The sequence below is a fragment of the Kryptolebias marmoratus genome, linkage group LG14, assembly GCF_001649575.2.
Source record: "Kryptolebias marmoratus isolate JLee-2015 linkage group LG14, ASM164957v2, whole genome shotgun sequence".
Classification (NCBI taxonomy): Eukaryota; Metazoa; Chordata; class Actinopteri; order Cyprinodontiformes; family Rivulidae; genus Kryptolebias; species Kryptolebias marmoratus.
Window position 1 is genome coordinate 1,252,119 of NC_051443.1, and position 10,635 is coordinate 1,262,753.

Below are 10,635 nucleotides of genomic sequence, written 5' to 3' on the forward strand. Positions count from 1 at the left end.
CCACACATTTATCTGTTCTAAGCATCTATTCAGTGATTGGATGGGTTCAGAGTCACCTGGTGACATCGTGATGTAGAGCTGTGTATCATCTGCGTAGTTATGGTAGCTAATCTTATTTCCTGTTATAACCTGAGCCAGTGGGAGCATATATATACTGAAAAGTCGAGACGAGACGAGCTGTAATAAAAGCGTGTCATCTGTCATCTGTCCAACAACACAGAAATATCCTTATTTTACTTCAATAAGCATATTGTGAAAAGGGGAGCTGTCAACAAGCCTGGTGAAAGGTCAGAGGTCACTGTCGGAGTTTTAGGTTTTTCTGATTCAAATGGTTTAATCACCTCCTCACCAAATAATCAGGTTCTCCAGGAGCATGGCAACAAGTCATCCATTTAGAGCAAGAACACATCTAAAACATGCAAGAGAGTCTGACACCCCTGCTGTAGAGTAATACGGCTCACTGACTGAGGACAGGGACCCCCCTGAGTTGTTGCCACGACAATCACTTCCTGGAGACATCAACCAGGCTCTGAAGACATTGTTCACTCAGACCCGTAGTCAGCGTCTAATGTAGACCCTGGAATCTGTACTCTCCATTTTTAAACGGAGAACTAGATTGTTCTAAGATGCCGGATTCGGCCCAAACAACTGGAACACTGGAACGTGGCTGAGTTCAGGTTTTTGCCTCAGATGTTTAGAGTCTGCTGCCATGCTGGCGGTAACCAAGGGCAGCACAAAGATGGCCATTTCATCTAGCCATTCATTTTCTTTATCCTCTTTTCTGTGCAGGGTGATGGATGTTCAAGGTGCAATATTTTAATGTTACTGTAGGATTTAAGGAGCGGTACTCCTTCTGTGCAATTTTTTATTTTTTTCCAAATGTGTGAAACTGATATGTACATAGTGTGTTGTGCTACCACCCCTTTGTTAAATATTACCTATACGTTTTTACCTTCATTTATTTTTATATCTTGCTCAGGGAATATGCAGTTTCGCTGTACTTGTTACACTGACAATAAAGGTATTGATGATGATGAGAGCTGGTGTCTGGGGGACACCCTGGACAGGTCACAAGTCCATCATAGAGGCTCACAGAGACAAACGAGACAAACAACCGTTCACGCTCTCACTCACACCCAGGTAAATGGGAAATGGACTGTCCTTATGTAGCACCTTTCTAACCAATCAGGCCACTCAGAGCGCTTTACAACAAATCTGTCCTCATTTACCCGTCCACACATTCCTACAGGAATGAGTCTCTACGAGTTTGGCCATTCCAGTGTCCTTGTATTTCAGTGGAGCCAGTATCTTACCTGTGAGTCTTAGAACAGGATGGGTTTGCCAGCAGTTTTGTCTTGCACATACGAGGTGAAGCGCTTGAGGAACTTCGGGTACTCCCTCTTTGCTACAGCTCTGAGCACGGAGGCAGGAGCCCACCCCCCTGGATTCACTGTACAAACACAACATACCAACATTACACAGTGCTGACACCAAAGGTAACAGGCAGCAGTTCATGCATTTGGTATTTGCTGTACACCCCTACAAAGCCAAACTAATGAAACCTATTAGACAGGAAAAAACTCAGCTCAGGTGGAAAACACTTTGGCACGTGAGCTGGTGAAACATTTTAATAAAACCTTTTCTTTAGACAGGCTAATATGTAATAAAAAATATATATATTTTTGCCATATTTGCCTTGCTTAAAATGTGATGCCACACAATGACCAAAACAACACTTATAAATTTAAAAAAACTTTTTTTTCTCGTTTTTATGGAAATCACTGAACTAATTATTTTTTTATTGTAACGCTCAGTAGTGAGAGGGTTTTCTCCAGATCGAGGGCATCATGTACTTGTGGGAACTTTCTAATGAAACCCAGAGGACGCATGAAACAACCATGTTTCCTTTGTACATCCTGAGCACACAAGACATCTCTCCTGACACGCTTTAAATACGCACAGAGATCCAGCTACGTCTAAAGTGTAAAAACTCTGACATCTGGCATTAGCACTGAGTTGAAGAGTAGTGGGACAGTGTGTGTGAAGATGTAAGCTGTCCAGATTAAACCTTCACACGTGTGTTTCTCACATAACCACTGCAAACACAGAGGCACTTAGAGGTTTGGTAGAAGGCTGTGAAACTGTAGTTGAACCAGCAGAAAACAGGAACCAGTGACTTGTGATGATGACTGGGGGCACACAGGCTCAATGCGTATGAAGGGTTACTGTAGCAGCTTGTAGTTTCTTCCTGACCAGCTGTTCATTGAATGAGCCATGAGCTGAAGCAAGTGTTGGTTAGATGCATTACACATCCAATAATTTCCTCCCACACAGCGGGCAGCTCGGCTCCTCTGATGCTGGGACTTCCTGTGAGATCAGCAGCTGGATGGGTGTGGGCGATGTGCTACGACCAATCACACCTCAGATGGTTCATTGGGCTCTCTAAATACACTCTCTTTGCAATAATAATAAAATGATCCAATAATAAGGCTAAAATCGTTGTTATTATTTATATTTTTTAGAAAAGGTTTTGTAATTGCAATTGCAAACACGTAGCTGTAACACTTATTTCTCATGTGTCTCTGGTTTTCACATGAACTGTAGAAACAGGACAGGCCAGTTATGACTGCACACATTTCATTATTCATACATCTGGAGGTTTGTGTGGAAATAAACAGCCTCTGAAAGGACACACTGTTTCTGTCCTCTGATAGGCACCACATTCTGCTGATTGTAAAATGAAATAATGTTAAAACAGCATTCTGATCACAAAAAACATCCAAAGCCAGGTGTGAAGATGACAACCTGCAAATACACACCGTTGGCAACATAAGTGATTTTACACATGATGTTGTTCCTGCTGATCTCCTTGTCTCCTTCTGGTGGACTGACCAGGGTCTGGCAGATCATGGCGATGTTGATCTTTGCACGGACACATCTGCTGGTTGGCTGTGCAGAGAGACGGAGCCAAGAATGAAGACAAACATGCAGTGGTTTGAACAGTAAATTGAAGAGTCCAATGAATGTGAGCTGGCAGTTCTCACCTGTGCATCATTGTGATCCACAGAGAAGTTACAGACGAGCCACGTGTCTGGGTCATTCTCATTGTTGGCCACCATCTTTCTCATGGCAGAGAGGTACAACACGTCCCTCTGGGAAGCAGGCCACACCCGCTGCAACACAGGACATCAATGTTTCACAAGAAAGTAACGTCTCAGGACAGACCAGCCAGTTGTTTGAGAATTTAGCCTGCAGCTCTCACCTTGTGTGTTTGATAAACAATTACTGCGTTGTCTGATAACGTCTCCACAATGTTGAAGTTTTCAATGGTAGCTAAAGAAAGAAGCAGTTTTTAATGTTATTGCTGTAGCTGAGTGCCTGCACGTGGCCTTCATATGGATTCAAAGACCTACTTTCCCAGTCATTGCGGTATGCAGTGTCCCAGAAGTAGTGGCAGACCTCATGACCAGTCACCCCCTTCACTGAATGAGTGGCCTTTAAAGGATCCAGTACAATCCCGTTCTCCTCCACCTCCCTCCTGTACACCTGCAGGGAGTCCACCACATGTAGCTGAAATCACCTGAAACCACACTTTTACTGGTATTCACTCGGACACTGGTCCGACTTGTAATTCCACATTAATATTATACTGAACAAAAATCTGAGGCCTTTGAAAATGATATCCCATTTCAGTGTGAGATTCAGGAAGTGTATTAGAAAGAAAGTACCTTCATCTCTCCTTCTTCTACAACCAGCTGCCAGTTGGCATCTCCACCAACATCCTGCAGAGAGTATGTCATGTGATTCTGCACCATCTCCTCCACCTACAACACAAGGCAAAGGACAGACAGACAAGGAAATATTGATTCCATAATGAGTTGAAAAATGGGAATTTGAGTCACTGTGTGCCAAGAACCAGGCAGAAACAACAGAAACACCTTGAAACCTGAGCGCACCGAATCATGGGGCAATAAAAACATTACAAACCCTGTGCCAAAATGTTGAACAGAATTCGTTAGAAAAACACTACATGGTACTACTAAAGACAACGAAATAAGCAGAAAGTAATTTCTGTTTTAGAGCTGCCCAAAGCATGTTTATGAAACAAGATGGTAATCCCTTCAGAGCTGAACATGATGCTCTGCTGCCTCTCAAAGAAACGATGACTTACTTGGCTTTTTGTGGTAATAACAATCAGCTCATACACAACACACCGTCACATGTCCAAAAAGGAAAATGAAACCTAATCCAGAGTGACTGACTGCAGACAGGAAGTGCATCTGTTCAAATTAATGCTGTCTTGATTTAACTGCAAGTATTTGTTCAGAACCCCAATCAAGGCAACTCTTCATGGATCAGTATCGCAGAAGCTCCCACACCCCACCCACAGTCTTTGACCTACTGTCCATGTCTTATGTCCTAATACAGCAGCTGTTGTGATCTAACAAGGATTTGAAAACACAAAAGAAGAGCAATTCAGGAGCAAGTCACCAAACAGGCTGCCAGACCCTCAGCTTTGTGCTGGGTCAACTGGAGGTCTTTGATATTGTTTCTTTTTAAAAAGGGGGAAAAGATTAAATTTATCACCCTGGATGACCAACCCTTCACCATGGAGGAGAAATCAGGTTTTTGTTGCCTTTTGGAGCTCTTGGAGCCACAGTCCTACCCTCCCAACACAGGGCTTCCAGAGATGGATAATAAAAGTTTACCTGGTATTTTCTTTCCTTGAAAAATTAAAACAGGTTTTCTTTGTTGCAGTTGGTTTTAATAACTAATGTACTCGTAGTCTGTAATCTCCAAGTCTGTGCTGTAAAAATAATGCAAGTGTCGTATTGAGTCAATCCCAAGTTTTTAAATGACTAGAATTGGTATCTGGGATCAAAAAATCTTGATTCATCTCTGGTTCAAATCAATGAAATGAAAATAGGAGTGTTCTCAGAGTGACATGGGCCCTGGTGGCTGAAACGTTACACACTTAAATCAGTATATTCTCCCTGTAGGAGTCCTGCTCAGTTATATCTGTACACCTCGAATGTGACAGAAATAAGATAATCTACACTAAAATGTCTGGCTATTTTCAGGACAACAAAAATACAAAAAAAGAACCTTGAAAGGTTTAAAACCAGGCAGCAAAACCTAAACTGCTCCATGCAAAGCTTGAAAGTGTCACACAACAAATTCTCCGTTTAGTTGGTGATAAAGAAAACTCATGCTTGTATCTGTTATATTGTGTTAGTGTTTTAAAATGGCCATGCAAAGATGACACTCAGACTAGACAAATGAAAGAAAGCAGAATAAGAAGCTAGTCTTTGATAGAAAGTTACCTCCGAGCTGAATCTGTGAACATCAACAGGAGAAGCCCTGACTACCTTCCTATAAGGCTAAAAGGAAAATGAGAGCACAGATTGATGAATCAAAAAGGTATATAAGAAATGTAGGGGGGGGCATGTGGAACGAGTGAAGTTTGAGGGAGTGAGACATTTACCAACCTTGTCAGAGAATCTGTGTGTGCCAGAGCTGGAATAGATCCCTCCATGAGAAACAGGACTGGATCGATGTATCCTCGTCTTCTCCGTTTGACACTGAACACAAACAGACAGGTGAAGCTTGTTTACGTCACTGTTTACATCCAGAGAATATTCATCTTTTAAAGGTGCACATTTAACATCAACAGCCTTAATGAAGGGGTGAAATACGATCTCGAGGGACTAAAACACTGCCAGATTTCTGGTCAAGTTGAGCTCGAAACAAAACAACAAAAAAGACCTTTTCTGGCAAAATTATTAGTGAAGACGTCTCTTAACTGGTTTGTGTGGCAGCAGGTTAAATACACACGTCATGCACTAGGACCACATGTTAGCCTCTGCAGCTACGTGCTGAGAGGAAGAGTTTCTGTCACACATTTATATACAACAACAAAGTTCAGAGTTCACATGGTGGAATGACTGAATTTATTTATTTTAAATTTTTTTACCTCCACCTCAAGTTTGATCGACTTTTTCTTTCACAAGAGGTTCAAACTTCATTTTGTCATCTTCAGACTACCATTTCTTCTTGTAATTTTAATGTGAACTTTGCGCTGGTGGAAAGTTTCAGTCACAGAAAATTCAAAAAAGGTATTGAAAGCAAAGACTTGACTTCTATTCTGTCGCTGAAATTCAACCTGGAGCTTTAAACTGCATGAGATGCTCTGAACTGAAGAAGCTAAACATCTTCAGCTACTGAATACAACTCAAGCTGCTTTGTTTTTGAGAACCTTTGTTTGAAACAACAAAAGTTAATGTCATATTTGTGTATGCATATTTTGACCTAAGACATCTGAAGAACAAGGTTTTTTTTTCTTTCAAAATAAAATTGAACCAAAAAGTTGGTCCTTGATGAGATTTGTACTTTTTCCCTCTTGTGACAGTGAGTTTGACCGCCTTCTAATGTCTGAAAAACTCACGAGGAATCAGACAGGAGAGATGCCTATTAGCTGAGACTTTGGAAAATCTTAGTGTTGAAAACTCATTTTGCAAGCCTAAGATCTTGTCTTGTCCAGTCTCGTAGTAGAAGTGTCTCGGCTTTGAGGTCCTTTTTACCTGTTCCTCGATCTTATCTTGTCTATCAAGAGCAGCTTCCACTGCATCAAAAAACTCATCTTCATTGATCAAGCTGTTTGGACCTTCCTGTAAGCAACGAGAAACAATTACCCAAACAGTTCATTTACAATCTATTGTATGAGATAAGTCAGTTATCTTACTTCATAATCAGGACCCCCAAAGTGAGACTTTTTCTTCAACTCATTGAGGGCTGACTTATAGCTTTCTTCTGTTCTTCGTCTCTTTTCCATCTCCTACATGAGCACACAGATCGTACAGCTGTGAGGACTGGGCTCAGAAACATATGGACTTAAATCAGATGGTTTGAACGTGACAGCAGACCTTGTCCAGTCTCTTCTGCCAGCTGTCTTCTCTCTTCACCATCAGGTCGATACAGTGGGACAGAGTGGCTAAAATCCCAGCTGTGGTGGCCTTAAATGTGATAGCCTCACCCTTAAAGTCTATGCCATTCATTTCCTTCGGACTCAAGGAGTGAAACACTGCAAGAGAAGAGCAGAACAACTCCAGTTAATGCTAGGAATGAGAAAGAGCAATGATGAAAAGTTACAGGGAGTCCATATTTCCCACCACCATGCTGTGAAGGCTGAGCTGTAGTTGTTCTGGTCAAACCTTGTCTCACTGGTTCATGAGAACAGGCAGACGGAGTTAAAGCAAATAGTTATTGCGAAAGTTTTAAGCAGAGATGTTGTGCAATGAGTGGCACTAGGAGTTTGTGTTGGGGACGACTCCCAGCTACTACAACACCACATTTGAGCTTAATAGCTGTAAAATTGGCCAACTCATAGTCATCTGTGTGTTTGCAGAGGTAGCCATCATCAAAAAGTTAATCAGTTGTAGATGTAGATCCAGTGATTACTTCCATCTACTGGTTTTATGAGATGCTTTGCTAACACTACAGACAAACAAACACATACACACACAGGAAAAAAACTGGCTGGAGGCACCAACTATTGTTTACATTGTCATAAACATACTGTAGGTTTGCACCCCTCCTTTAGAAAATCAGGGCGAGCCTGCTTCATCTGAGTGACACGACACACTGAGCACACGATCATCTGTAGCAACGTGGAAGTTGTTTGACAAAGTAACCAAGTGTTTGCTTGAACAATGACAATGTGTAATACAGCACACAATAAAGCATTTCACATATTGAAAACTGTTGCTGCTCTGAAATACTGTTAGCTGGACTCCACCAGAAGATGGCAGGTTCTGAATAACTGAGATCACTCTGATCACTGTCTGCTGCACATAAGACACAAACATAACAGACTTATCACTCTAATTATTAAGAACACAACAGTTTCCCTCTCACTGTGACTTTGGAAAAGCAAACATTAGGGAGTATTTTTAATGGTAAATGAACAGTCTTTGTAGTCAACCAACCACTCAAAACACTTTAAAACACATTCTGCCCTCATTTACCCATCCATATATCCACTCCCATCCTAACCCTAACCCCTCCACATCACTCTACTGTATCTCTACAAAGCTGAGCTGTAGTCCAATCAGTGCTTTACATCACATTCATACACACATCAGAGGCAGTGAGGGGGTCAGTGTCTTGCCAAGGGACACTTGGACGTGTGGCTGCTGCCAGGAATCAAACCTCCAACTGCTCGAACCACTGAGCCACAGCCGCCACATTTAGGGGAGAGTTCTGCTCATACTCACATTTCTCTTTGCTCCCATTGTTGTTGTGCAGAAATTCTCCATCTGTGCGGGTGTTAGGAAAGTCATCTTCATCATCCTCCATGACTGAAACAAGACAGTAAGACTGAGATGGGAATTGCCAAAAGAGCAATTGCTTCACGCCTTTGTCACAGGACCCTTGTGAAAGTAAAGGTTTTTGAACAAAGTAACGCCTCGTGCCCCCAATCCCAGCAGAGTCTGACTGACAATTGTGTGGTGTCAGAAAGGAGAGGAGAACAAAAGCAGGGTTTCATCCTCGGGCGCTCTGCCGGGCGCAGACTGCTGTGAACAAATGTTGAGGAGGCTTACAGAATCACTGCTGTGTGAGTCACTCCCTGCTTCTTTCTGCGAATCGGGAAAAATATTCTTTCAAAAACTTTTCCGAAAAAAAACGTGTTTTTCCTTTAGGTTCCAAAAAGTCACTGAGATGATATAATTCCAATTTTTGTTAGACTAATTGTATTTTTTTAATCATATTATCCATTAGCTCCTAATATGCCCCCAAAATAAAAAAGATCAACTTAATATCTCATTGACAAACTTCCTAAAAACAAACAAAAAAGATTTTAATTTCTCAATCTTTAATGGCAAAAACAATCTTCATGTCCAGGGAGTTCAAACTAGAACATATTTTTAATTTGTGTTTGAAAAGCAGTAAATTAACTGATTAATCTACTTAGTTCCAGCACTAAAAGAAACTGTACAAGCTAATAGTTTTAAATGAAAGAATAAGTAGAGAAGAGGCGCGGCGCGGCCGGTCCGTGAGGGCAGGTGGAGCACAGCCTCACCTGAAAACAATAAAGTCACTCAACACACAAAGTAAACTATGTGAACTACATAATTACTCAGCTTGCTTCTGTGTGTTTTTCAACAGTTTTAAATGAAATTTAAAATGCTTTTTAGGGCGGTTCGTTAGTAGATTTAACTTACAGCCTGTCTGCAGGTGTCAGCTACAATAGAGTCTCATAGGGGTGGGACATTTTTCTAACATGTTTAGCCGTAATTAGTACATGTGACACCATGACTGTGGGGCTTAAAGTCCCACATATCTACTGCACAAAATACAACGTGGCAACTTCTGTAAACGAGGTCCTGCTGGCTTCAACAATGAGAGAAGGCGGGGACAGTCTATGCTTTAGATGTAGTGAGGTCAGAAGAGATCCCCTTCGCTGCCATCAATAGTCCTGAATTTTAAGACTGACTTTAATTATGACAGCAAGAATCCACTGTAGTCTTTGTTCAAACCACAACAATGAGAAAAGAGTGTGTGTGGTTCTTACTTTTGTCTCTCTGCAGCTCATCCTTGGACACAGCATCTGCACAGCTATCAAAGTATTTCTGAAGCGTGTCCACCTGCCTGCACAATATATCTCTGAACGTCTCCATCTCTGCCAGCTTCTCTCTCAGGCTGTGACCCTTCTGAAGAAACAAGAAAGCTGTTTGTCAACTTTGTCATCAACAACTGTGCAACATGTCCTGTGTGGATGTACAGACAAAATCAGTTTGTGTTTCAACAAATGTCCAAAGAACCTCTCAGGCATCCCTCATGTGTGCTGATGCAGTGGCTGTCAGTGAAACCACACCTTGAAGGAGGACGTGGAGGTGGCAGAGAAGCCACTGGTGGCTGATGTGAGCGACAGCATGGAGCCGTGTCTCCGCAGACTGGACTCTGAGCCATATCCAGAGTCGGCCTGTGGAAGAGGGGAAATAATGAACACTTTTAGTTATGTTAGATAATCTTTGAGTGTGAGAACACAAACAGCTGAGTTTCAGTAATTTTTATTATTTACTGCAGGAAGAATTCCACACAGAAAAATGATGATCAAATGTCATGTTCCTTCATATTGTATTGCCAGAGTTAAATGAACAGCAGCACCACGTCACTGAGTCACTGGGCCCGGCTGCAGAGCTGAAGCCATCTTCCTGTAAACCTTTCTTCTTACAGAACAGCCTGACAGCACAGAGGGAAGGCTAAACTACTCTGTAGCTCTTTGGTTCCTCAGCAGCAGCTCTGTGCAGTTTTCATCAAAAATAAGAAGGAAGTGAATGCCTATATTTGGAAGCACAATAGGAAAAGCTGATTGTAGCAGTTCTGTTGTCCAGATTTTGGTAATATGCAAAACAAAAAGTCAGTAACTGAATGATAATATTAAGACAAGATACAAACTTATCAGTTTGTCCTAGTATTTTGTTAGCCAATTTGTTACTTCTATGTTTTAAGTTCTAGCCATTCAGTGTGTGTTTTTTATGAAGTCCACTAGAAAATTAAACTAATTACTATTTTACAAGTTTAAAATTGGATGGACGGACGGACGGGCGGGCGGATGGGTGGATGGACGGATGG

At 41.7% G+C, this 10,635-nt stretch overlaps 1 protein-coding gene across 4 annotated transcripts in view; it reads right to left on the minus strand.

The window, feature by feature from the left end:
- LOC108244755 (ceramide transfer protein) overlaps positions 1-10,635 on the minus strand; it is a 27,971-nt gene that overhangs the window by 3,928 nt on the left and 13,408 nt on the right. For 2 of the 4 annotated variants that reach the window (XM_037979616.1, XM_017431193.3), the window contains 14 exons: positions 9,875-9,982; positions 9,572-9,710; positions 8,274-8,357; positions 6,924-7,081; positions 6,743-6,835; positions 6,582-6,668; positions 5,490-5,582; positions 5,325-5,381; positions 3,729-3,824; positions 3,414-3,546; positions 3,263-3,333; positions 3,045-3,173; positions 2,820-2,949; positions 1,314-1,450 (listed from right to left, as the gene is read on the minus strand). In XM_037979616.1, coding sequence (XP_037835544.1) covers positions 1,323-1,450; positions 2,820-2,949; positions 3,045-3,173; positions 3,263-3,333; positions 3,414-3,546; positions 3,729-3,824; positions 5,325-5,381; positions 5,490-5,582; positions 6,582-6,668; positions 6,743-6,835; positions 6,924-7,081; positions 8,274-8,357; positions 9,572-9,710; positions 9,875-9,982 — 1,506 coding nt within the window. In that variant the 3' untranslated portion in view covers positions 1,314-1,322. The remainder of the gene's footprint in view (positions 1-1,313; positions 1,451-2,819; positions 2,950-3,044; positions 3,174-3,262; positions 3,334-3,413; positions 3,547-3,728; positions 3,825-5,324; positions 5,382-5,489; positions 5,583-6,581; positions 6,669-6,742; positions 6,836-6,923; positions 7,082-8,273; positions 8,358-9,571; positions 9,711-9,874; positions 9,983-10,635) is intronic. The other 2 variants (XM_037979617.1, XM_037979615.1) reach the window with 1 other exon arrangement.